The sequence below is a fragment of the Mustela lutreola genome, chromosome 9 (assembly GCF_030435805.1).
Source record: "Mustela lutreola isolate mMusLut2 chromosome 9, mMusLut2.pri, whole genome shotgun sequence".
NCBI classification, from domain to species: domain Eukaryota; kingdom Metazoa; phylum Chordata; class Mammalia; order Carnivora; family Mustelidae; genus Mustela; species Mustela lutreola.
In genome coordinates, this window is record NC_081298.1 from 17,367,345 (window position 1) to 17,392,468 (window position 25,124).

At 47.5% G+C, this 25,124-nt stretch overlaps 1 protein-coding gene across 12 annotated transcripts in view; it reads left to right on the forward strand.

Moving 5' to 3' along the window:
• PTPRT (protein tyrosine phosphatase receptor type T) overlaps nucleotides 1-25,124 on the forward strand; it is a 1,057,545-nt gene that overhangs the window by 855,911 nt on the left and 176,510 nt on the right. For 6 of the 12 annotated variants that reach the window (XM_059133123.1, XM_059133124.1, XM_059133125.1 and 3 more), the window contains exons 14-15: nucleotides 3,491-3,547; nucleotides 23,343-23,478. In XM_059133123.1, coding sequence (XP_058989106.1) covers nucleotides 3,491-3,547; nucleotides 23,343-23,478 — 193 coding nt within the window. The remainder of the gene's footprint in view (nucleotides 1-3,490; nucleotides 3,548-23,342; nucleotides 23,479-25,124) is intronic. The other 6 variants (XM_059133126.1, XM_059133128.1, XM_059133129.1 and 3 more) reach the window with 1 other exon arrangement.

Consider the following 25,124-nt stretch of genomic DNA (forward strand, 5'->3'; position numbering starts at 1 on the left):
CCCTTTATGTCCTGCTGAGACCCGTGATCGATTACTTATCTTCTGCTCTTCCACCCACTAGGAAAACCTCTTCCCATCCCACCACGTGTCCAGCTATACCCCTGTTTCTGCCCCTTATAGCTGAGCACTGCTGCTCGGCAGAGTTGTAGCCCTAGGTTGGTAAGGTGGGGAGACTCCACGGGGCCTGTCAACCAGGCTTCAACTATTAGAGAAACTAGTAGAGAAACTGAAACTCAGAAATGTAATTTTCTAAGCAACACAGCTAGCAGGTAAATACTAAACCGGAATTTCACTTATTCATTTAGTTCTTAATAAACACATATTGAGTACGACTTCCTATTGATTGTGGCCTCTTATCCCAGATGGGTTAAGATCTTTGTCTTTGGATTTGGAGAGTCTTTAATTCTAGGCTGGAAAAGGCACTTAACTGCTCTGTGACTTGGTTTCCCCATCTGTAAAACAGTGACAATATCACCACTTACTTCATGGGGCTCATGTAAGAATTTAATGGGCCAATGCATACAAAGTGCTTCGTGCAATGCCGAGCTTATAATAAGCACTCCACAAATAGCTAGCGGGAGAACAGCAAACAGATAAATTCTATCAATATGGCGTGATGAAGTGCTGTGATGAAGGTAAATCCAGGATGCTCTGGGAGCCAAGAAGGGAAACATAAATCGGTTTAGGTTGTGCCTTTTCAGGAATGTGGTTATTGAGACAAGTTTTGAAAGAGTGACCGTTATCATATTGAACAAGGCTGGAGAGTAAGGCAGGAGATCTTCCGCGTTGATGAAGTAGCATGTGCAGATCGCTGGAGACTGGAAGCATGCTGAACTTGAATGGGTCAAAGCAAAGGAATAGATGCCTATGTGGCCAGAGGCACATATGTGGGCACACACTATGTGACCACACACCACAAGGAGTGATCAGAGGTGGGGCTGAAGGAGAGAGCAAGGCCAGGACACTGAAGACTCTGTATAGCCCCAGAGCATATTTATGAACTTGGCCCTGAGATCAAGGGCCAGTTGGGAGCCATTGGAGGTGTTTAAGCAGACCGCCTTAGAAGGTGGATGAGATGGGGATCTGGGGCACAGACAAGACAAGACCATGGGGAGAACAGGTAGGAAGCCACTGAAATAGGCCAGGTGGGAACACCAAAGTCATATCCTCTCTCAACCTTCTGTTTCTTTTTGACATGTGAGCCATGTCTTGCCTACCTCCAAGGGTGGGGAAAAATTAATAAAAGTAGCCACTTAGAATAAGGTTGGCAAGCTGTTTTGTAAAGGGCCAGATAGTAAATATTTTCAGTTTTGCAGACTACATGGTCTCTTTCACACATAATCAACTTGGTCATGGTAGCACAGAAAGCAGCCATAGGTAAGAAATATAAAATGAGTGTGACCATGTTCCAATAAAACTTTATTTATGGACACCAAAATATGAATTTTATATAATCTTCATGTGTCATAAAATATTACTCTTCTTTTTGGTTTTATTTCCCCCAACTGATGAATCACTAAATTCTGCCCCTGAAACTAAGAATATTCTATAAGTTAAAAAAATTGAATTTAAATAAAAAATTTAAAAATAACAAATAAAAATTTTTTAAAAGTAAGGTCAAATTGGAAGGGGAGGTGAACCAGGAGAGACTATGGACTCTGAAAAACAATCTGAGGGTTTTGAAGGGGCGGGGGGGTGGGAGGTTGGGGGAACCAGGTGGTGGGTATTGGAGAGGGCACGGATTGCATGGAGCACTGGGTGTGGTGCAAAAACAATGAATAATGTTATGCTGAAAATAAATTTTAAAAATTAAAAAATTAAAAAAAAAAGGTAAGGTCAAATAGCAAACACCCCATTTACAAGTGTAAAAACCATTCCTAACTCATGGCCATGCAGAAAACTCTGAGAACCCAGATTTGACCCACAAGCCACAGTTCACTGACCTCTGACTTAGTGTGTACTTTGAAAATGGTGACGCTTCCCACACCGTTAAGAGGAGGAATATTATGATGACAATTGACTGGCAGTTATGTTTTATAGTATATCATGACCTTGCTCAAGCTTGCTATTTATGTGATTTTTTTTTTTTTTTTGAAATGATGTACTTCCTGTTTATTGGTTGGTCTGGAGTGCCCTACCTCTCTCCTCATTTTGCATAAGGGCTTTATACAGTTCTGTTGATGAATCACTAGAGGAACATGTAGGCTTTCACCAAGCATTAGACACCTTCCTGCCCTTTATATAGTTTTCTTTACAGAGACAAGTAGTCAGTTTCAAAGGCTTAGGAGCATTTGTCATGCAAACCAGGATTTAAATACTGCCTCTGCTCGTTACTAGTTCTGGGCCTTGAGCAAGTTTTGTCCATGCTCTGATTCATTTCTTCACCTGTTCATTCATTTGTTCAACAGAACAGAGTCCCTACTACGTGCCAGGTACAAGACAAGATCACAGGAGCTCTTAGTAAATGAAACGCGGTGACTTCCTTCAGGGAGCTTACAGAGTCAAGGCAAAGGTGGCCACTAATAACAGGACAGGGTTATTGCTGTGAGAAAGGAAGATTGGGGTGTTATGGGAAGACAGAATGGGATATCTGTCCCATACACGGTGAGACACCAGAGACTCCCAAGAAAGGAGCTCCAAACTGATTCCTGAAGGGTGAGCGGTTGCTAGTCGGGTAAAGGGGTAGAGAGGGAGTGTATTCCTCACAAGGTGATGAGCCCGGGTAAGGTCTACAGACAAGAATGTAGTGGGCTGTTGATGATGGAGAGGACTTCGTTGCCCTTGAGGGGGAGAGTGTGGAGGAACAGGCAAGGATCTCATCGCCGAGGGTCTGAGCTGGAGAAGGGGCTCTGAGGTTTCCCTTACTGATGTCTTTTAGCTGTAGGGTGGAGGGTGGATTGAAAGGGGGCAAGGCCGGAGGCAGGAAGACCAGCAAGGAAGGTGGTATTTTGAGTGCTCCCCAGTGAAGCGTGCGGGTGGCTTGAACCAAGTGGAAAGGAGATTGGAGAGAAGAGAGAGGCTTCGAGAGCCTTCCTGGAGAAGACTTACTGAGGCATGCTGAGGGTTTAGAAGTGGGAGGTCAGTAAAAAGGAGAGGCAAAGGATGACTCCCGGATTCCTCCATGGAGCTGCTACGTGGGTGGGGCCACCATTTACTAAGAAAGCAGAGCAGGAGAGAAGACGGGGCGTGGAAATATGATGGGGCTTTTCCGGGTTGCTCTCCGCTTTAGAAACATTGTTCGTGAGATACCTAGCAGAGTACCTGGCATGTCGTGGGTGCTTGATAAATGCTGACTCTTACCCTCGTTTCATTTTTAAAAATCGATGGCAGCCTTGTTTTGTTAGATCGCGATGTTCTTTTGCTGTTTAGCGTGAGCTCTTCAGAGCCACAAGAACTGTAGTCTTGTTCACCATGCCGCTCGTTTTCATGTGTGTTTCTTTCTCTCCTTCTCTTCTGCATGCTGCCTGGGGACTGGCTTCCTTGTGGTCAGCACCAATGGGCAGCGCCCAGGTGACCCCGGGGACTCCACTCTGCCTCCTCACCACAGGTGACCACCAGAGCCCTGGGCGGGTGGGAAGGAATTGAGCATGGCCCATGCTCAGGGCGTCCTTCAGGCCAGGTGCACCAGAGAGGAACTGGCAGTCCCTCCACGCCAGCCACCTGTCCACCCATTTACTCTTCCAGCCACCCCCCCCCCCACATTCACCCACCCACCCACCTCTCCATGCCTCCCTTCATCCATGCAGCTCCCCACTCATCCATTCCACTGATGCTTACTAAGTACCTACTATGTGCCAGGCACTGTTCTAGGCATGGAGGGATGCAGTGAGGAGGAAAAGAAGACCTGTTCCTATGCCTTTCTGGGAAGGGAGAAAGCCACCCTAATCAATGCACGATAACTGTGAGAGCAGCTACAAAAGAGAGGTGTGTGGTGTTCAAACACACACATACTCGGAGCTCAGAGTGTGTGTCCACATAATTGACAGCTCAGCCGTGATCTGAGTTTGGGGAAGTGGGCCTCCTGTGTCTGTGCTTAGAATGGGACTGGATCTGGCCTCCCCTGTGTCCTGGACAAGCCCTTTAAATGTGATGGTCCTCACCTCTCCTGCGTGTTAAGTGGGAATCATAATGGCTGCCTCTAAGGGGGCACCATTTGCTTCTAGAATCTGCACGTGCAGAATCTTCTGGAGTTGTACTCCGAGACCACACAAGATAATGAGTGTGGAAGGGCTGGAGTAAGAGTGCCCAGCCTAGGGGAGTATTTGTGTGAAGGATATCAGCCCCTTTCCTCAAACATGCTGTAGTTTGACCACATTTCCCATCAGCATCTGCCTCTCTTCAAAGACTGGGATGCAGAGCCCACCTGTGTCATAGGCTGATGCCTATGGCAGGTCCTACAGACCAAAGAGACCCCACTGCCCTAAAGGTGTGACTCTAGAAGTCCTTGGTGATTTCGGATCTTTACCTGATGCCTCTCTCAAGAGTGGTTGCTCAGACAGTGGCCTTCTTTCTACCAGTCTCTGACTGGCCAGTTTGTCATGGCGGGGGAGGGGGAATGGCCAGCAAGGATGACAGGAGTCTGGCCTCATGGTCCACTTCTGTCCACCCTCTTCCCCAAAGTCAGAGATATGACTTCTAGTGAATGTCTTTAGCTGGTTTCTGTAGACCCAGAGCCCGAGATAGGGATTCCTGTGCAAATTGACTCATTAAAGAGAATTCTCAGGAGAGAAAGTCGGGGAGGCAGGATAGGGCAGGATGTGGAGGCCTGTGGCAGCTTGAGCCCTCAGAAACCTCACCTTGAAGCCAAGGGGCCAGCAGTTGTGCCACAATGCCAGCCGGCCATTGGCAGTCATGGGAATGCACAGGCCCCTGAGGAGGCCACTCACCTTTGCCTTACGATCCTTCTGCTGGGAAGGAGACATCTGTGAGCCTTTAGCAGCCAGAATCCACAGCTGCTGGACGCCTGGTGTACCAGTCTGGGAGTGGAGATACTGGGTGAGTCCACAGCACTCACTGCAGCCCAGCTGTCCCTGTCTCCAACCCCCATGGCTCAGCACACAGCTGCCAACGCTCCAGGAATGTCATCACAATCCCTCCCCACCTAGATGGCCTTAAGCAAGCTGCATAGCCTTTTACCACCTGTAAATCTCATTGTCACACTTTAGAGTCCTGTTACAGATCACTGTTAGGTGACCCTAGGGACTGCCCTGCTCGACAGCCACACGTAGTAGGCCTTCAGGAAATGTCAGTCCCCTGTCATCCCCCATCACAGGCCCACCAGCCTCGCCCTCCCCCCCGGGGAGGTAGGGAGTCGCACGCGGAAGCATGGTCATGGTGAGGGGAGAGGGACTCTCACCACCGCATGCACAGCCACTCTAGCGAGGTACCGCGTGTCCCCGGAGCCCGCGTGGGAGTTCCATTTCCGCTGGGCCATTGTTCTCTGGCATCTCTTCAAGTCAAGCGGTCTGATAATGTTTTCTTTAAACGGAGCCGATTCTGTTTTGGGCACATTTGTTCTTCCCTCTTGCCTCTGAGGTGTCTGAATGTTCCTCCTCTGACAGGTTGATTTCATCGTGTTCCGTTTGCTTCTCGGCCCCGTTTGATGGGTGAGGGGCCTGCGAGTGTTTCTCTCAGAGCAGAATGTCCCTTTCAGACGGGGTGTTTGCTGGTGCTCATCCCCTGGTAGCAAGAAGGGCCGGTGGAAATCATAACTGCCGGCTCTGCAGGATGGGGGCGGTAGACCAGAAGCTCGGGAAGCCTCTTTTCGGGTCTGCAACAGGCCGGAGAACCGTGGAACCACATCGTGTAGCAGGGAAGAGGCTGGCATTGGGAATGGAGGCTGTGTTCAGCTCTCAGCCCTGCCACCTTCTGGCCTCGGGATGGTGGGCAAGTGATTTCTCCTCTCTGGGCTTCCTTCTCTTCTGGAGTGGGGACCGTGGCACCCTACCGTAGTTAATCATGAGAACTGGGTATGGTGACAGCCTTAACCTCTTTGCTCAGCTAACTCCAGCTAGCTCTGCAGGTCTCTGACATCCTGGCTGTGCTGGAGGCCTGGCTCCTCAACCTCGGCATGAGGGACGTTTGGGGATGGATGCTTGTCTGTCGTGGGGGGCTGTCCTGTGCTGGGCAGGATGCTTAGCAGCATGTCTGGCTTCTACCCACTAGATGCCAGTAGCACTTCATTCCTCAATTATGACAACCAACTCTATCTCCAGACGGTCCGCAGGGTCCCTGAGGCGCAATAGCTCCCCTTGTGGAAATCCTCCAGAGCTGCACGGTTCCATAAAATAGAACTGGGACTATGTATAGAAGTTTACATTTTTAAAAAAGATCTCATTTAGTTATTTATTTGAGAGAGCAAGAGAGAGGACGAGAGAGCACAAGCAGGGGGAGCGGCAGGCAGAGGGAGAGGGAGAAGCAGGCTCCACTGAGCAGGGAGCCCGATGCAGGGCTTGATCCCAGGACCCTGAGATCATGACCTGAGCCAAAGACAAACACTTAACCAACTGGGCTGCCCAGGCACCCCTCTAATTTTATGTTTTTTAGAGTCGCATTAAAAAATAACAGATGAAATTAATTTTAATAGATATTATTTAACCCAGTGCCTATAAAATATTACCATTTTAACACACAATCTGTATTTTAAAATTACTAATGAAAGGTATTTTACATTTTTTCTTGCACTAAATCTTTGCAATCTGGTATACATTTTCCATTTACAGCACATCTCAGTTCAGATGCTAGATTTTAAACAGTTAAAATGAAATATAGCCTTAAAAAGGTAAACATTATGTTTAATAAGTAAACATTACTCATACTAGTTTTTAAATTTAAATTCATTAAAATAAACCATAAAATAAATTTTAAAACTTTGTTCCTCAGTCACTCTAGCCACATTTCAGGTGCTCAGTGACCCCATGTGGCTTAGTGACTACCATGATGGACAGCACAGATCTAGAGGCAATTTTTTTTTTTTTTTTGCCATCTTTGTGCCTAATTGGTGAACAGAAGTGTATATGCATGGAGACATTACTCAGTAAATGTTCAGTTCCTTTGTTTTACTTTGACACACACACACACACACACACACACACACACACACACACACACACCCAGGGACGTTTGGTATGTCTGGAAGTGTATTTGGTTGTCATTAGTGGGTATGAGGGTGAAGGCTGGGGATTCTTGCCTTGCAAAAATAAGGTCTCATGGCCAGGGTTAGGAATTTTTTTTTTTTTTTTTGTAGTGGGATGACTTGTGGCTGTGGTGGACAAGTGCCAAGCTAACATTTCACCTGAAGGACTTGAGACCCCATGGACCCACTGCTGCAGAAGGTACCCCTTCTCTGGCTCTGGTAGTAACTCAGCCAGGCCTCCAGGCAGCAGTGTGGGACCCTGGGTTGGAGAGGCTAGAGAGGATGCACAAATGGTCAGCCATGCTCTTGAGTTGAACCCCTACCAGACCCAGATTCACCACCTTGACTGTGCCCAGTCCCCATTGTCAATTCTCCACAAGAAGGGCTTTGGGCCAAGCCCTCATATGGAGCCCAAACTCCATTCCTTAAAACTGGGGGACTTGGGCACATCACACAGCCTTTCTGAGCCCAGGTCCTATCTGTGAGATAATGTGGATGAGTCCCAGACTGTCCAGGCTCACTGGTGGCGAGGGTCGTCAGAGGGAAGGGATGAGTTTCTGACCCAGCTTCTGCTGGAGAGGGTATCAAGTGGACCTCCCCTCTGTCATTCCTTTCTTTCCTGTCCACATCACGGGAAAACTCTCTGTTGTTATTTTCCTGGCAGTTTTTAAAATCAGAGCCTTGCCGCAGTAGCAGAATTCAGGCCATAAAACACTCCCGGAGACTGCTTTGCTTCTAAAGCAACTTGCCCAGGGATGGCTTATAAATTCTGGACCCAGGTAGAGTTTGAGCCTTTTGCAATAAAGCTGTGGGGCCCCAGAGCAGATGGGGAAGCAGCACGGCAGTCTCCTGAGGGCTCAGTGTGGTGCCTGGTAGCCTCCGCAGCCTCAGACACCCCGGGGTCTCAGCGACCCTCTCAGGGACGCTATGCCCCCTGGCAAAGGAGGACAAATGGTGTGAGAACAGGAGCTGGAAGCAGTAAAACCAGATGTAGTGCTCTGGAAAATGCTGAAACCCAAGCACCCCCCCATGATGGGACTGTGCTAGGTGGAGAGAGGGGGAAGGAAGACCCACAGTGGGGGTCAGGCTCCTGCCAGGCTGCCTGGAGAGAGGTCGCAGCTCTGGGGGATAGTAGCATCAGGGATGTCTAGAAAGCTGAGGAAAAGAATACTAGGACAGCTAAGACACGTTACAGATTTCCTACATGCTGTGCTCATGCAAAGGGCTCCCCATTATTAGTGTACTTCACCTGTAGGGTGCTGTTAGCGTTCTCATTGATGGAGGTGGAAACCGAGGCTCTGATCATTGGAAATCACAAAGCTCACGGATGATAAATTTCTCTGGACAGTCTGCACTCCTACCCAGCATGTTCTAAGCCCAGGGTCCACATTAGTGAGCACCTATTATGTGCCAAGAACCAGGAAATACCAGAACAGAAGGCTTCAGCACTATGCCTCAAAAATCACATCATAACTAGCAGCGGGACTTAAGCCACAGAGAGGTCATGTAAACGGTCCCATTTCCTTATCAGCAAAATGGGGATATTAATAATAATTAGTTGTTAAGAGGAATAAGGGAGAAAAATAAGCATTAAGTGCTTGGATTTTCGCTCTTGCTATTATTATTATTCTAAGCCCATTTTACAGATGAGGAAATTGAGATCTAGACAGGAGGGGTGGGCAACTCGCTGGTGGTGAAATTCAAGCAGGTGGCTGGACCGGAACTGTGCTTCCCGAGAAACGTGGGGGATGGGGGGTGAGAGTTAAGAGCCTGTCAGAGCCTCAGCCTAAAATATCAAACAGGGTTCATAAATTTAGGGGCTTTTTAGGGAGTAAGGATATTAAGTGGGAGGCTGGACCCAGTTGCATGGCAACCCAGCTGCTGTGATGGCCAAGGCAAGCAGGACAGTGAGTAGAGGCGACACGATGCTGAGGTCCCTGAGCCTTCCTCCTGGGCATCCTCCAGCTCCCCTTGACCCAGGCCTCATGGGTCCCAAGGCTCAGGCCAGGGCTGTCTGCAGGTGAGGGGCAGGGACTGCAGCTGGAGGTCAGAGAGGAAGGTGACATTCAGGATCCAGGATTCAGGATCCAGGCCGACACAGTTCTTCCCTCCATTTGGCTGTCGGCACGGGGGCAGGCTGACTCGGCAGAACACGGAGGGAGCGTGGTGCTCGAACAAGCACACCAGAATGCCATCTTTGTCAGCAGTCTTACAATAGACGCTCATGACCTGATGGACACAAGGCTCTGGGACCATTCTGGCTGCCAGCTTCTGCATCCAATCTCCCTGCAGAAGAGGAAGGCATTTTTTCTGGCTTGCTGCTGCCCCGTGGGGTGTCCCTATAGCAGGTCAATGTTTCTGTTGCCTACAAAACAAGCATCATATATGACTGAGGTCTTCACTATACCTTTTTTCTGTCTTGGGTTATTCTCCCTTGACCAAGGAGAAACCAGTCTTCAGGCTTTATGCAAACTGCCATTACATTCAGATTGGGAATCCAGGGCCATCCTTGCTCCTCTTTGGTACCACATGGGACCAATACTGACTCCAGAATCTCTCCTGGATCTCTCCTTTCCTCGTCGCTGCCTCTCATGCCCAAGATCCATGACATCTTGCTCAGATTTGTGTCCAAATTCCAGACTGGTGCCCTTCCAGTGTATGCTCCCCTGAACCTGAGTGACGGTCCAGCAATAAGCATCTGCTCCTGATGGAAATGTCCCCAAGCTCCCCTGTGCTTTGGGAGAATCAGACCCTCACTCTCTAGTTGCTCTCCCGACCTCTTCCCTCCTTGGCGTCCTGTGCCCCGTTCACCCCGCTTATCTTAGCAGGACCTGCATTCTCAAACTCCCTCCCTTCGCTCGGATGCTCTCCCTCTGAGGTCTCCCTTACCCCCTAAGATCAAGTCCAGACAAAACTGTCCCTCACCCCCACTCACCCACCCACTGTCTCAGGCTGCACTGAGAGCAGATGCTCAACTATCCAGGCCAGTGTGCACAGAGGACCCCCTGAGTCAGCCCTGAGTGAGGGAGCCCCGCCAGCATGGCCATGTTCATATCCCAAGCACACCATCTTGGAGCTGTTTGCTCTGCGTCACCTCTTAGTCCGTGCCCATCACACTTATAATGGTCATTCACCTGACCCCGTGCATGAATGGACTTACAGGTGAGTGAATGATTAATGTTCATAGAACATGAGCCAAGCATAGGGTGTTCCCTCCCAACACCCTCTGCCTCCACCCACAAAGGTCCCAACACCCCCCCTGGTTCACCTTCTTCCATTTGGTTAGGCTGATGGTGAGTCACTGAGTACTGGTTTTCAACCAAGAATTTGAACTCTGTGCGGCCCCACCTGCCAAGCTTCTTAGGGACTGATTCTCTGGAGTTTCTGAATGGAGGTCCCTGAAGTCTGCTGGTTTGGCCCCACATAGGCTCTCCTGGACTCCCCTGGTGCTGGTCCAGGGGCAGTCAGGCTTGTAGGCAGAAACTCTGGTCTGTGTCTCAGAACTCCGAGCCTAACCCTGCGGGCAACGGCCATGGCTGCAAACATTTTGGACCCCGCTTCTGCCCTCTGTCGTCTCTCCTGACACAGAGCTACTTTTGCATCCATCCTTTGGGGAGGAGCGTAGATCAGCTTTTAGCACAGAACACAGTGATTCAGTGTTTCTGCTTCCAAAAGCCAAGGGGCAAAGGCTAGAAGAAAGAAAACATGTTCACGGTGGATTTGCCTGAAATCTCAACAATCGATGCTATTCCCGCTGCTGGTTTTATTACCCAAGCTCAATTTCATTGCACTAATCTGAATGCCGTGCTGCGTGTTTATCGGCCCTTCCCTCTGATCCTGCCCGTGCTTCCACTAATCCTTCCTATAGATTTCTCGTTCCCTCCCGTGCCTCTTTTCCTTTCCAGACTCTGATGCTCACTGCAAGCACTATATTCCAGAGGCAAGATCTGGATAAGGCTACCCAGGCTGGGTAGATCTCTGCCTCTCCTCCAAATTCCTACCCCTTTGGGTCAGGTAATGTGATCACTCCTTGAGGGATCAGTTTCACCAGAGGCGGTGGGAAAGAACCAAATTATGTCTCTGAGGAATTATAATTCTGAGGAATTATATCCCTGGGGACACCTTGATCTGGTGCACCCTAAGCTAGACAGACAAATAAAGCCAGGACCTTCTGGCCTTCTGGAAGCCCCTGTTGCGGCTCAGTTCAGGACCGGGCAGGAGCGTCCCATCCTCTTCCTGTATATACGGTGTGATTGATCCTAACCTTTATCAGTGATTGCATTTTACTTGGTGAAATGCTAAGACCTCCCTCCGTCCACATCCCATTCCCAGATCGCTTGGCTGAGCTTAGCTTGCTGTTAATGGGTCCAATGTCTTTCCCCAAAAGATGGGTGGAAGCCCTAACCCCTAGTTCCTGTTAGTGTGATCTTATTCGGAAAGAGGGTCTTTGCAGATGTAATTAGTTAAGATGAATCATGGGGCAGGCTATAATCCAGTGAGACTGAGGTCCTTATCAGAAGGAAACATGGGTGCGTGGGTGGCTCGATTGGTTAAGCATCTGACTCTTGGTTTTGGTTCAGGTCATGATCTCAGGGTTGTGAGATCAAGCCCCACGTTGGGCTCTGCACTTAGCTCAGAATCTGCTTAAGATTCTCTTTCTACCTCTACCCTTCCCTCCCCCTCACCCCCACAGTTGGGTGTGTGTGCAAACACTCTCTAAATTAGATAAGTAAATCCTTAAAAAAAAAGAAAAGGAGATATCAGGCAAAGGCAGGTACAGGGGAGAACACTGTGTGGTGACTGAGACAGAGCAGAATGTTGTAGCCACAGGCCAGGGACTTCCAAGGACTGCAGCAAACCTGTGGCGGGAGGAGGCAAGGAAGGATTCTACCTGCTCTCACAGGAGGAATCCTGGATGTCTTGATTTTGGACTTCTCCCCTCTAGAACTGTGAGGGAGTACATTTCTGTTGCTTTGAGCCACTCAAATGGTGGTAATTTGGGACGACAGCCCTACAAAACTAATATACTTGGAAACATGGGGATCCAGAGCCCTGGGCCGTGGGCAGGTACAGCCTTGAAACCCTCAAGGCTGTACCGTTACAGTGGAGTGGAGAGACCTCAGTGATACCAAGACCAAAAGCTGTCCTCCCTCCCAGAGGGTTTCTTGAGCCCACACTGTGAGGTCTCCTTGTGCACTGTTTTCTGCATTTGGCTCACAGCTAGCCTCTGACCTTCCTCTTTTGGGTTCTGCTTCCTGCTTGTGAACAGTCCTAGCATCTGTTACTTGTCACCTCCTGGCCTTGGCCTCTGCCTCACCAACCAGGCTGTGGTAACCTGTTCTTGGCATCCTGGTGTTAATGTTACCTGTCTGCCATCCCAATGGGCTTTGGGACACTTGGCTCCAGTGACTGCTCATGAGAAGGCTTCCCTCATTCCACAGGAAGAACACAGTTTGTTCAGATTGTCCACACTCTCCCTTACACTGACTGTGCCACATCATACTGGCTGCCTGGAAAGTCTGGTGGGACGGTCCCCTTGGCCACAGGGCATACGAAAGAGTGGGTGTTCTCCTCTCTTCCATCTTCTCTTCAGAATAAACCTTTAATCCCCATCACCGGCCGTGAATGCTGCTCTCTGCCGTGACTAAGCAGCTCTGAGCCCCCTGTGCTCAGGCTCAGGGCACAGATTTTTACACGCGGGGAGCCGGTCCTGTAGGCACTGGGCTGACTCAGCGTCTTCATCCCTGTTGGCAGGGCCGGCCTTACCTGGACTCTAGGGATCCAGGATAGGGAGGGGAGAAAGGAGGTCACTGGGCGGTCTCAGGGATCCCCAGGACATGTCCCATACCACTGATGACATGTGAAAACCAAGTTTGTAGTTAAGTTTTGCCTAAGCAGTCCTGCGTGCCCCTCCCGGTACACACTTGTGTTAGCTTTGATTTTTGGCTCGCACACTTCTCTCTCCCACCAAGTAGTGAGCTCCCGGACAGCAGGATTGTCTCTGAATTACCTTGCATGCCCAGCACCTTGCTGTCCTCACCGTCAGTGTTTAGTCCTAGCACCTCTCATCAGGCGATGTCCAGGACTTTTCCTCTGTGGCCTAGAGTTGAGTGGGTGCTAATGAGGTCAAGGTAACGGGTGTAATCCCTTTGGAGGTCACTTAGCTTTGTCCAGTTCATTTCATGGGCTAAGTATTATTACTGGCCAAAGTCCAATCACAACTCTAGGCATAGGTTGCCTCTTCACCATGAATGGGTGCGGACTGACCAGCAGACCACTCCTAAACCCCAACCACAGGCCAGCTCCTGCTCCCTCCTTTAGATGTGACCCCCTACCTCAGCCACATCCTGTGCTTTAACCTTAACTATGATCTGACTCTTAAAGCAGTCTTCAAAGTGTACCCAACTCTAACCATAGCTCATGGTCCTACTCTAGTAAGTCCTGGCACTCTCGGCTTCTGGGCACAAGAAGGAGCAGTTGGAGCTATGGAAGTGTAAAGGAATTCTCAGCCCACCAGTGGTGAAGGGCATGCCTTCCCAGGGATGCATCAGTGATGACAAGGCCTGGCATGGGTCGGGCATGACTCCTCTTAAATAAGTCTATAATACTAAATTCTGAATGCATTAAAAAAAAAACAATTTCCAATAAAGGAGTTTTCTTACACCCAGGAGAGATTTGCCATGGGGGTCTTACATGGCTTTCCGACTGTATGTAACACAACTGAATTAGAATTTGACCTACACAGAGCGTTTGCTGTGTAAAGCAGGATCTACCTGGAAACAGATGCAGGAGATGCAGAGGACCAAGCAGAATCAGCACTTGAGGAACAATTTATTTGAGTGGCCAAAGTGCTTTCAAACAATCAATTAAAGCTATTCCCATCTCATGGGGTGCTAACCTCCATTTAAGGCTGAAAAAGAGGGCAACCTGTGTCAGCAGTATTTAGCAGTTTTAGCTGTATGGGTTGTGATGAAGTCAATTCTAACCTCTTAGGACCAGCTGGGTGATATTGAGGGAGGCCAGGATATTAGAAATCTGTATCTTCTTTACACTTAACTCAGTACTTATTAAATGGTTTTTCTCCAGCCAGGGTAGAGCTATCTTTGAAAAACCTGTGTCTCTGTAGTGTTTTCCAGCTCCTTGACATTGACTCTGAGTTAAATCTTGGCTAAAAGCAATTACTGTCATATGATGAATTGAAGCAATTTATTTATTACTCGCGAAACATCCTAGGTGATGTCACTTAGAAGAATGATGGAATAATCTTTCTTGAGCACTCCATAGTCAACGAGACCTAGTGAGGGAGGCACTGTTCCCAGGTGTGGGGGAGGTAGTCGGAAATTTTAAAAAATTAGTCATCGTGGGAACAGAGAAAGAGTATTAGGAGTAAAGGAGACAACAGTTACTTAAACTTGAGCAAGGCTCGTCTCCCTGTGTAATTATACGGGATGCTATGGTGCCTAAATATCAAGAAAGGAATTTTAGGGAAAGCCCAGAGATTAATAATAAAACTGAACTCAATGTGTTAAGGGCTTAGAGATGGTGGTTGATATACAAGGAAAGTGAAAAAGGATGAGGGAACTTAAGTTTAAAAGGTCAAGTTTAAATATCATTTGAGCAAAGTCTGTATAATTTGGCCCATATAACAAGATTCACATGACATGTTCATCAATCCCTTCGATATTAGAATATGATATGTTGGCAAGAGGGCATAAGGGGAGATAATCTTCAAGAAAAGCGGTTATGGAATGGAGCTGCGTGATACAGCAGGGACAGGCATATAGACAAAGACCGCTTAACCTGCTCATTCTAGATCAAAATACCCGTAAGGGTATCAAAATACCAGTAAGGGGAGGTGAACCACGAGAGACTCTGAAAAACAATCTGAGGGTTTTGAAGGGGTGGGGGGTGGGGGGTTGGGGGAACCAGGTGGTGGGTATTAGAGAGGGCACGGATTGCATGGAGCCCTGGGTGTGGTGCCAAAACAATGAATACTGTTACGCTGAAAATAAATTGAAAAAATTAAAAAAAAGAAATATCAGTAAGCATTACCTGCTGAATGACCCAGTTTAACACTTACCTTTCTTGAAAGCTAACTACAAGGTCTCTGCCTTGACCTTGACTCTGGCTGAAATTAACACACAGTCCTAGGCCTTCCTCCTGATTGACAAGCCCAGACATCTCTCAAAAGTGGCAATGGGGTGAACACCATCACTTGTTCATAGGTTGCCCTCACTGGCCCTTCGCCTGTTTGGCCTCACACCCCACCTTTGCTCTTCCTTTGCTGGCTGAGATGTGCAGGTAACCCTGGCACGCTGTGTTTCCTGGGCCCCATATCAACTGGCATGTAGGTTTGGCCAAGAGGAGACATTAATTGTACAGTAAGAAGGAGGAGAAGCCTTCTTCCTGTTGGCCTCAGGCACCTTCTTGGACAATGGCTATGTGCCCTCCATGACTCCATTTCTCCCTGAGGTCTACCAGACTTCCAGCTTCTTTTGGATGATCCTGACCTCTGGGCTCTGATGAGGACCACCACATCCTTTTGTCTCTCTAGTCTATGCTGGGTAATGGCTTTTGGTGTCGGTACCATCTGGGCTGCCTCATCCACCCTCTCCTGATGCCTGTGTATCCATTCTCTAGCAAATTTGCTCCATTTTACATGTTTGGAGTGGTTTCCCTTTTCCTGGTTGGATGCTGACGGATGCAGAGCCTGTGCCGATTTCTAGTGATTATTTCTTCCTTTAGTAAACAGTAAGGGAAAAATTCTGATTTAATCATCCAGTCTATATGGGTTTTTCCCCCCTATATCAACATCACACTTACTCTTGCAAAATATCTGGAATCCACATTTTTCCATTAAAAAAAAAAATCAACAACAGCATTTGTTTCTCCCCAGGCTTCTCGCACCCCTCCTGTTTGCTACAATTTCAGTCCTCAAAGACTGCCAAAGTAGTTCATGATCACAATTACAAATGCTCTCAATGCCTTGGGATGCAATTTGTAAAGTCTGGAGGCTTGAATCTAATGAAGTATCCAGATGCTTTCCTACCAACTTTTATTCCCGATCTTGGACTTAAATTCCATTTTAAAAATAGCCCGCCATTCTAAGAATCCGCTTCCAGCAAAATCAAGAAGGGATATGGTGCATACCTGACTTCAGAAGAGCCGGAAGGTTGCCCAACTTCCTTATCTTTTCCCTGTTGTCTCCTCTTGGCAACCCGTTGCCCCATAATCAGAGATATCTGCAATCCTTAAAACCTTCACTGACATAGAGGTACCAGCTCCCAAGTCAGAGTTTGAAAGGTTTTCTCCACTGGGTGCCAGATGCATGCAAAGCCAGAGTAAAGACAGAGAAACTCTTTGAGAAAAGAAGTCATTAAGGAGACGGGGTAAACTGCCAGCACAGTAAGATTGGGGGATAATATGCCCTTGGATAGCTACGAGGGGACCGTGTGTTTTAAAGATTGCAGCTTTTAGGAATGGTGTTCCTGAGAGCCAGCTTCCTTTCGTTACCATCAGCAATGATCACCAGCATGGGTTATGCATCCCCTGGGATGTCCTTGGTTTTATCAGTTGCAATTAGATGTTCTTTATCTGAGACTTCTATTTTTGCTCCAAATCTTCACAGGGAAATTCTCTGAAGTAAAGCTATAGAATTGGGCCTGTAGCCAGTGAGAGCACTTTGAGAATGAATCATTAATCCCTTGTTGCCAAATTTTGTTATTGCTGCCATTAAGTCATCCAGATGTAAGCCTGATACAGGCCTCGCCTATTGGATGAAAGTGAAGTGAATCATTCCAGGGAGCTCTGCCGGCCTTCATCCTAAGGATCAGATGAACTCAGGCAGCAGAGTGCAAGGAAGCATGGCCCCAGCACCCACAGCACACCCACAGTTAATAGACACAGGAACCTCCTGCTACCACCCTGGACCCAGCTCCAGGGCCATGCCATCATTCTATCACATGTGTGAGCAGTTCCTCAGAGTTCATCAAACATTTTTATTTCTATTATTACATTTGATCCTCAGAACATTCCTGTGAACTTGGCATTTACTCACTCTTTTACAAATGAGGATATCAAATCACCTGGTGGTTAATCGCTTTGATCAAGGTCACACAACCGGTTAGTTATGGAGTCTGGACATAAACTCATGTTTTTCTGGCCTGAAACCCATTGCTTTTGATCAATCTCATAAAACCATAGAATCTCAGCTTCCAAAGGTGTATAAGAAATCATGTAGTCCTTCTGCATGATGGGAAAACACCAAATTTCCACATAGTGTCTTTCACTGTGGGTGACACATTCTCCTGCCTTTGTGGGTGACTTGGGGATTTGGAGGTAGACTGCGTAGGAGTCCCGTATCTCTAAGGAGAATGTCTCTCACCCTGAGCATGGGTATCACTGGAATCAAGGGATGCTGAGTTGAGGTGGGAAGCAGTGTCAATAAGCAAAGAAGAAAGGTCAGTATCCCATCACAGTGATTGGGCTTGGTGAAGCATCCAGGAAGCCCAGGAGGTAAGAACAGGTGGACACGAAGTGGGCAGGTGAAAAGTAAGGCCAACTCTGGAATAGGACTTGGGAACCATGACTGTGTTCATGCTCCTCTCTGTATCATAATGCTGCCTACGGGGGCTGGACTTGAGCCTCTGCTGAATAATGCTTCCACATAAAAACCTTTCCTTGTGTTGGTCCCTAATCTACCCCTGTCACTCTACCCATTGATATTAACTCCAATCTTTAAAATTGAAGGGACCAGTCTATTCCATCTTCTGCACTGGCCTTTCAGCTTTTCCAAGGCAAGAACCAAGTCTCATCTGCATCTTCCATTCTCTAGGCTGAAAAGTCCTGACCTGACTGCCATTCCTCCAAAGTCAATGATCTCTGAATTGCAGTGTGCACCTGATTCACAACCAGACCTTGTTAACATGCAGGTGCTGACTCATTAGATCTGGGATGGGGCCCGAGATTCTGCCTTTGTAATAAGATCCCAGGCAATGCTGATGCTTCTGGTCTTCAGACCACACTTTGAGTGGCAAGGCTCTTGGCCTGTCTTTACCCTGGAAGCACCTTTCAGATGCTGGAGTCAATTGGATAAGCCTCACCAGAGTGGTCTGACTAGTGCAGTGTTAAGCAAACCTAATTACCCTTGTTGGATAGCAGGAGTCCTTGAGGGATATAACTTGGGATAGTTGCTTGGAAACATGGGAAGAGGCCGTAGGAAAGTAAAATGTAGTGACTCGGTCCTTTGTATGGAGAAGATATTGAGGGAGAGGAAAGACTTCATGAGACCAAGAACTCTCCTTTGGGCACCAGGTTTCCATATGCAGCAGTGAGTAGATAGTCCACTGAAAGCCAGATGTGAACTCTGAGCTGGAACCAAGAGGGATCTGGATTCTAAGCCACCCTAAATTTTGTGGACAGAGATCAGGGGTGGCAGCAGCTGCTTGAAGAGGACTGGCTCAGCGTTGGGAGTGCTCAGAGGTGAAAGGGTGCAGCTGATCCAGGTATAAGGTTGAGCACGAAGCCTCATGTCAGAGACAGTAGTCTCCTATTAGTACAGGCTGAGCTCACAAGATTGTTTTTGATGACTCCATCACACAGGGGACTTATGTAGAGCCTTGAAGTTCCTCCAATTGGATGATTTTACCACCTGGTGCTTAGCTGCCAGTTCTGATTTACGTGGACTGTTCTTAAGCTGGCTCCCAGTGGAGGACAGAAATGAAGAGAATATATCCAAGTCCCTCCCCCTTCTCTCAGCAGACTCCCATCTCCATCCCTGGTTAGCAAATAGAAGTTACCCAAAACCAGAAACAGGGCTTTTTAGAGACTGGGGACTGATATGGCACTAACTTTGACTCTCATGAAAAGGATGGGCTTAGAGCAAAAGCAACACAGCTACCATATTCCTTAAGGGCTCTCAGTTCTACCTCTGAAAAAGTTCCCTTGGATTTCTGGTCAGAGAGCCATGTGGCCAGCCTTCTTTGTGGACACAGCCCTGGCATTTCCTTAACTGCAACCATATCAAGGACAGTTCATTATAGTGATAAGAGGGTGAACCCTGTACACAGAGTCCTGCTCTGGAACCCACTAGTTATATGGCCTTGGACAGGTCATTTAACCCTTCCATGAAGTTTTCTTATCTATATAAAAGGGAAAACAAAACTAGCATCTTCTGAGTTTTGTGACGATTAAGTGACCTCAAAAATGAAAATTGTTTGGCACATTACTTGGCACCCATGTTCATGTCTCTGCTCCTGGAGTCTGGTTGGGTCAGCAAAGCATGATTCCTTCTCATAACGTTCCTATACAGAGTGTGTGATTTCACCTCTGATGCTTGTTGGCTGAACTGATTGAATTTGTCTAAACCACTGGGTTCTGGTCTTTCAGAAAGCTTCCCTGGATTGAACCATCATTGGTTTATGGTCACCACTGAAGGTGCTTCATTGTAGGACATCTTGGGACTTATTTGGGGAAGGGTTTCTAACACTGATCCAAGACCTTCACTTTCCCTTGACTGTGGATCTTGATTCCATCCTGGGAGCAGTGTTTGACACAGTTCATTATTCCTTCCTTCTTGAAACACTCTTTTCTTAGCTCTAGGGTAAGAGCTTACCCATCTGGCCACTCCTGCTCTGCCTCCTCTACAGGCATATCTTCCTTCTCCTGTCACCGTTTATTCTTTCCCTGGGTGGCTCCATCAGCCTCAGCCTTTAGATATGGTCTGTGTGCATATATCACACTTTTACTTCCAGCTCAGACCTCTTTCCCGAGTTCCAGACCTGCGTTTTTAACCGCCCCTTTTCTAGAGTGTATCTCTAGCTCATATTGTTCCAAACACACCCATTTTCTCTTTGTAGCTATACTTTTCCTATTGTTTTTCAGACCCATAAACAGCACCGTCATCCATCTTCTTAGGAACACCAAAGACCTGGGGCACCTGGGTGGTGCAGTTGGTCAAGCATCTAACTCTTGGTTTCATCTCAGGTTGTGATCTCAGGGTCATGAGATTGACCCCACATTGGGCTCCACGATCAGCAAGGAGTCTGATGAGGACTCTCCCCCTGCCCCCTCTGCCTCTCCCCTACACATGCATGCACATGTGCTCATGCACACACACACACACACACACACACACACACTCAAATCTTCAAAAGAAAAAAAGAAGAAGAAGAAGAAGAAGAAAGAAGAAGAAGAAGAAGGAGGAGGAGGAGGAGGAAACCAAAGTCTTGGGGCATCCTTGACATCTTTCTCCCTCATTCTCTGCATTCGTCCCATTGAGAGGTTTTGGTTTGATTTACATGCATTTCAGGTAATTATCTCTTTTATTCTGTTTCCACCGCCATCACCTAAGTCCACCTGGATGCCTCACTGTTTCCGAATTCGCCTCTTCGGGCCACTTTGGCTCGACACTGAAGCTGGAATGATCTGTTGAAAAAGTAAATCTGAGCATGGTATTGCTCCATGAACAACACTTAAATGGCTCTCTGGCTTTCTCAAGGTGAAGAACAAAATGTCTCATTGTGGCCTCTGATGCCCTGTGTGGACAGGCCCCAGCTGCGCTCTCCAGCTTCTCTCTCACTGTGCTCACCCTGCTTTCTCGCCCTAGGTTACACTATGTTTCTTTCATTTCTTGAATGCACCAGGCTCCTTGCCCCATCACACGGCCGCAGCCAGTGCGGTTGCTTCTGTGGCTCTCACAGGCTCCTCTCATGTTCTTTACCGGTTATATCCCATCATCCCTTGAAGCTCACCCCACTGGCCACATCTTGCCGCTTGTGATTCATTCCCCTAGTATGTGCTTTCCAAGTGCAACATGCCTCTCTTTTCTCATTCTCAACAGACTTGAAAGTTTACGTTACCGATTCGTCATTCATTAATTCTGTCTCTCGAGCCCCACCCACCACTCGTGGTAGGTTCTTTGAGGGCAGGAACTGTGCCTGTTTTGCTCACCACTATATCACTGAATGCCTGGCATATCGTGAGAGCTTGTGATTATTTATCAGAGGAATGAAGTATGAATCTCTTTAAGCCAAGCCAGTAACAGTGTTCCTAAGGTAATAGAATCCTCTCCAGGGCTCCTTTGCCCTTAGACCCCTGGTCTCTAGAATAGGATCTCAGAGCAGGCACTAAGTAAAGTTTAGCTATGGCAGTGAATGCTCCAGAGCCAGTTTCCTTCCTCCAGATCCAGATCCAAATCCAAATCAAAAGGTTCTGACACAATTGAGGGAATTGTCACCTGAGGTGTTCAGTTTCCCTTATGTTTGATATGCAGTGGACTAGCCGTATCTCAGAAGTCATGGCTCCAAACTGGGAAATGGAGGCTAAGTGGGTGCTCCTTTGGAATCAGCCCCCATTCTGGGATAGGAGACCAGCCTGCCAAAGAGGTGGTTGGCTAACTGCCTCATGAATTCTCTGGGCTGTAGATAAGTAGAGCTTGCTCAGGCAAGCCTGGGATTTGGTGAGATGGTCTTGCCTTTAGTTGGTGAAGGGAACTGAATAAGATCCCATGTTCATGAGTCCATCTGGGAGAAGGATCTCCCATCCATCCCATAGATAACATTGGCTGGCACATGGATTCTCAGTAGCAAGTGGATGAATGAATGAAGCAAACAACTGCTGTCCACTTCTCTTTATATCATCCAGTAATCATCTGTTAACTGGAGGAGGGGGATGGCCTGTGTGAGACTCTGGCATTAGAGAGATGAGAACACTCACTCCCTGTTCTTGGAGACTGTCCATTCCCACTGGGGAGGCTGGACTACATAAACCCAGCTTGTCCCAGTTACAAGACAGTTTGGAGAATGTCTCCGTATACAGGAAAACACTTGACACTCTTAACCAAGAAGAAGGGATGCATCCTTGTGCTGGAGGGCTGTTCTTAAACATCAGTGACTCTGGGGAATCAGAATCGTAGCTATGGGCACTAACATCCCTTCAATTCAGCTGAGTTCTGTGAACACATGACTGAAAAAGGAGAAATTCAATTTGGTTCCATGAGAACAAATGTGTGTGGGCAGAGATGTCATCCCTTCAGCTAAACGTTGAACAATCACAAACATTAAGAGAACACCTATTACAAGCCAGGCTCACTGCTACCATGAGGAAACAAAGACAAAAGAGGTATAATCTTCCCCCCAAGGAGCTTGCAGACCATGGGAGGAGACAGATGGAGAAACAAATAACTAATATCTGTATATTGAGGTGTGTGCAAAGTGTTACAAGGAGTTAGAAGTTAGTGAAGAGAAAAGAACTCTCCCAGGGGCACAGGCCAACAGAGGAGATGTAGTCACTGATGAAGAACGAGCTGGTGCTGATAAGGCAGAAAAGTAGGGGTGTGTCAGGGGAAGGATTCTGTGGATTTAGGCTGCCACACACAAACGTGGCACTGCTGGGAATATGAGTAGCAGCAGGAAGGAATTCATTCAGGGTGCTGGTAACCTCTGGGCCACTCTCTAGAGGTGTTCATGGAGGTGTCCAGAATGAGAAGGGACCTCTGATCCCTGGTCCATTGCCTGAAGAGGCCAAGCAGAGGCATTTTTTTTTTTTTTTGGCTACCTGGAATGAAATCAACAAGTTAGTACCCGGCAGAGCACGTAGCATCAGCATTAAATTCCAGAAATGGAGTCAGTCACATGTGTTTTCTAAACCCCAGGCAGTTCCTTCAATGCACTAAATTTCTGCCACACCATTTGTTTCATCTAAGGCACAAAACAAAATCTTTATGTTTTTACCTTTAAAGTTCCAGTGATTTTAATCATGTTACCTTAACACAAAGCTGTTGTTTTCACCCTTTACCGGAAAGAATAAAGTAGGGCTTGGGATAATTCCACAGACCCAAGAATCAAATTATAGATCCATGGTTTGATTCTAGGGACAAATCAGTGTGAGGGATAAAACTCTCCACTTGATCTCCCTGGAGGATAATGGTGCCCCAACCTAGCTGTTGTACAGCCTTGGAACACTCATTTCATTTCTCTGAACTTCAATTTCTTCCTCTGAAAAAAAAAAAGGTATAATAATCCCAACATCACAAAGGACTAATCCTCAAAAAGATTAGATGGGACACTGTGTATAATGCTCTCAGTGTAGTGCCTGGCACTTAGTCAGCTCTCCATAAATGGAACCTGTTGTCATTGTTGTCTAATAATTGTTGTCTAGTCATGCGTATGAGCCTTTTCAACATTTTTCTTCTTCTTTTCCCTTGAAGGTGCCTCCACTCAGAATTCTAACACTGTGGAGCCAGAGAAGCAGGTGGACAACACCGTGAAGATGGCTGGTGTAATCGCTGGCCTCCTGATGTTCATCATCATTCTCCTGGGTGTCATGCTCACCATCAAGAGGAGGTGAGTGTCTGGTGCTGCCCTGCAGACTCTGCTGACCCCAGCTGGTCTAGTACTGCCACATGGCCAGGTCCTGGCTCTGTTGATCACTTCCAAGCAGGGGCTTTCTTTTATGAGTGTTCAAATCCTGAAATCCTTGAGCCATTTGTGGCTCATTGGATTGGCATCTGCCTACTTGGCAAGTGGCCCAGAGATGGGTGGTTTCCTACAGAGCCAATGTTCCCTCCTGCGGTTAGGCCACTGTGGTGTGCCATGGGATTCCATGTCATGAGTCTTCTCAGAGTTAATTGCTCTGTTGTAACCGATCATGTCTCGTCAGGATTACTGGGCAGCCCCAGAAATACAGATGGAGGAAAGTCATGCTTCACCCTTTTTGCCTTCACTCACCCTGATTTCTCATGGCCCTACCAGCAGCATCCCAAGCTGACCCCCACGTGGCAGAGATAAGCCTCCTGTAGTGCAGTAGTCCCAAGGGAAGGTTCTTTCCTACTCTATGTCCCATAATACCTTCCCACCTGGAATTTTGCTACTTGTTATTTCTCCATAAGATGTCCTCCTGGGTCTACTAACACAGTTAGCGCCTGTTGCTTTGCTCATGAAAGCCAGGGTATAGGCTCCTCCTCATCCCCAAATCCCTAAGATTTGCCACACTGACATCTGTTTATCAGACATTCATAAGGGAATTGCAGACAGTTTCCTTTTGGAAAGGAACCATTCATCTAGGAAAGCTGAAGCATATCAAGCTGTCACTATCCCTGGATGCAAGGTTATTACTCCAAACAGGGAGTCCCAGGGCCCATCTCTCCTTGACCCCTTGGCTGGCGCCATGTTTCCATGCCTACCACCCACCTCCCTGTCTTCTCAGTTTCAACATGGTGGTCCCATTCTTGGTCTCCACCTTCCCACTCCCCTAGTTGGCCAGAGCAAACAAAATATTTAGTTACATTGTAACATTATGTGCCTTAGCATGCCCTGCCCCCAGCTTGAAGATAATTTTACATCATTACACAAACCACTTAACACCTTAGCCTGAAGCTCTGGTTGTTTGTCATTCACAGAGTTCAGGGCAAGCCCTGTCACAAGGACCAGGCACTTGCTTCCATCTGTGGAACAAAAAGCGCTCGTGAAATTTGCTTCCCACAAGAGCAAAAAGACAAATCCCAGCTTCTACCTAAGGAGTCCCATGAATATAAATGCAGAAAAGTTTTTTTTTTTTAAATCTCCCTTGCCAGTGTTCAGTGAATCAGAAATACTGGCATTCCCACTATACATGCAATCAGCCTTCTCTTGGCCATTTTGACACGAGAATATACTTGTGTCTTTCATGACTCTCTTCTGAAATAGCCAGGCCTCCCTCTGGCTAGGACATCTTCTTGTAGGACCTTGTCCTTTCTTGATATGCTTTGTCTAACAGGATCACTCTTTTCCTCAGGCTCTCAGGAGAATGATGGGAAAGTTAAGGTTCTTACCCAGCTACTGCTTTTCTGGTGGGAGAGGGGGAAGAGAAGGTATGACATTAATATCCGGGAACAAGCATTAAGGACAGCATTGCATTGTCATATCCTCATCATCCGTAAGACCGTATTGTAGGTCTCAGTGACAAGTCAGCTGCTGTTAGATGAAGTCAAACATGAAGGCTGGTTTCTCTG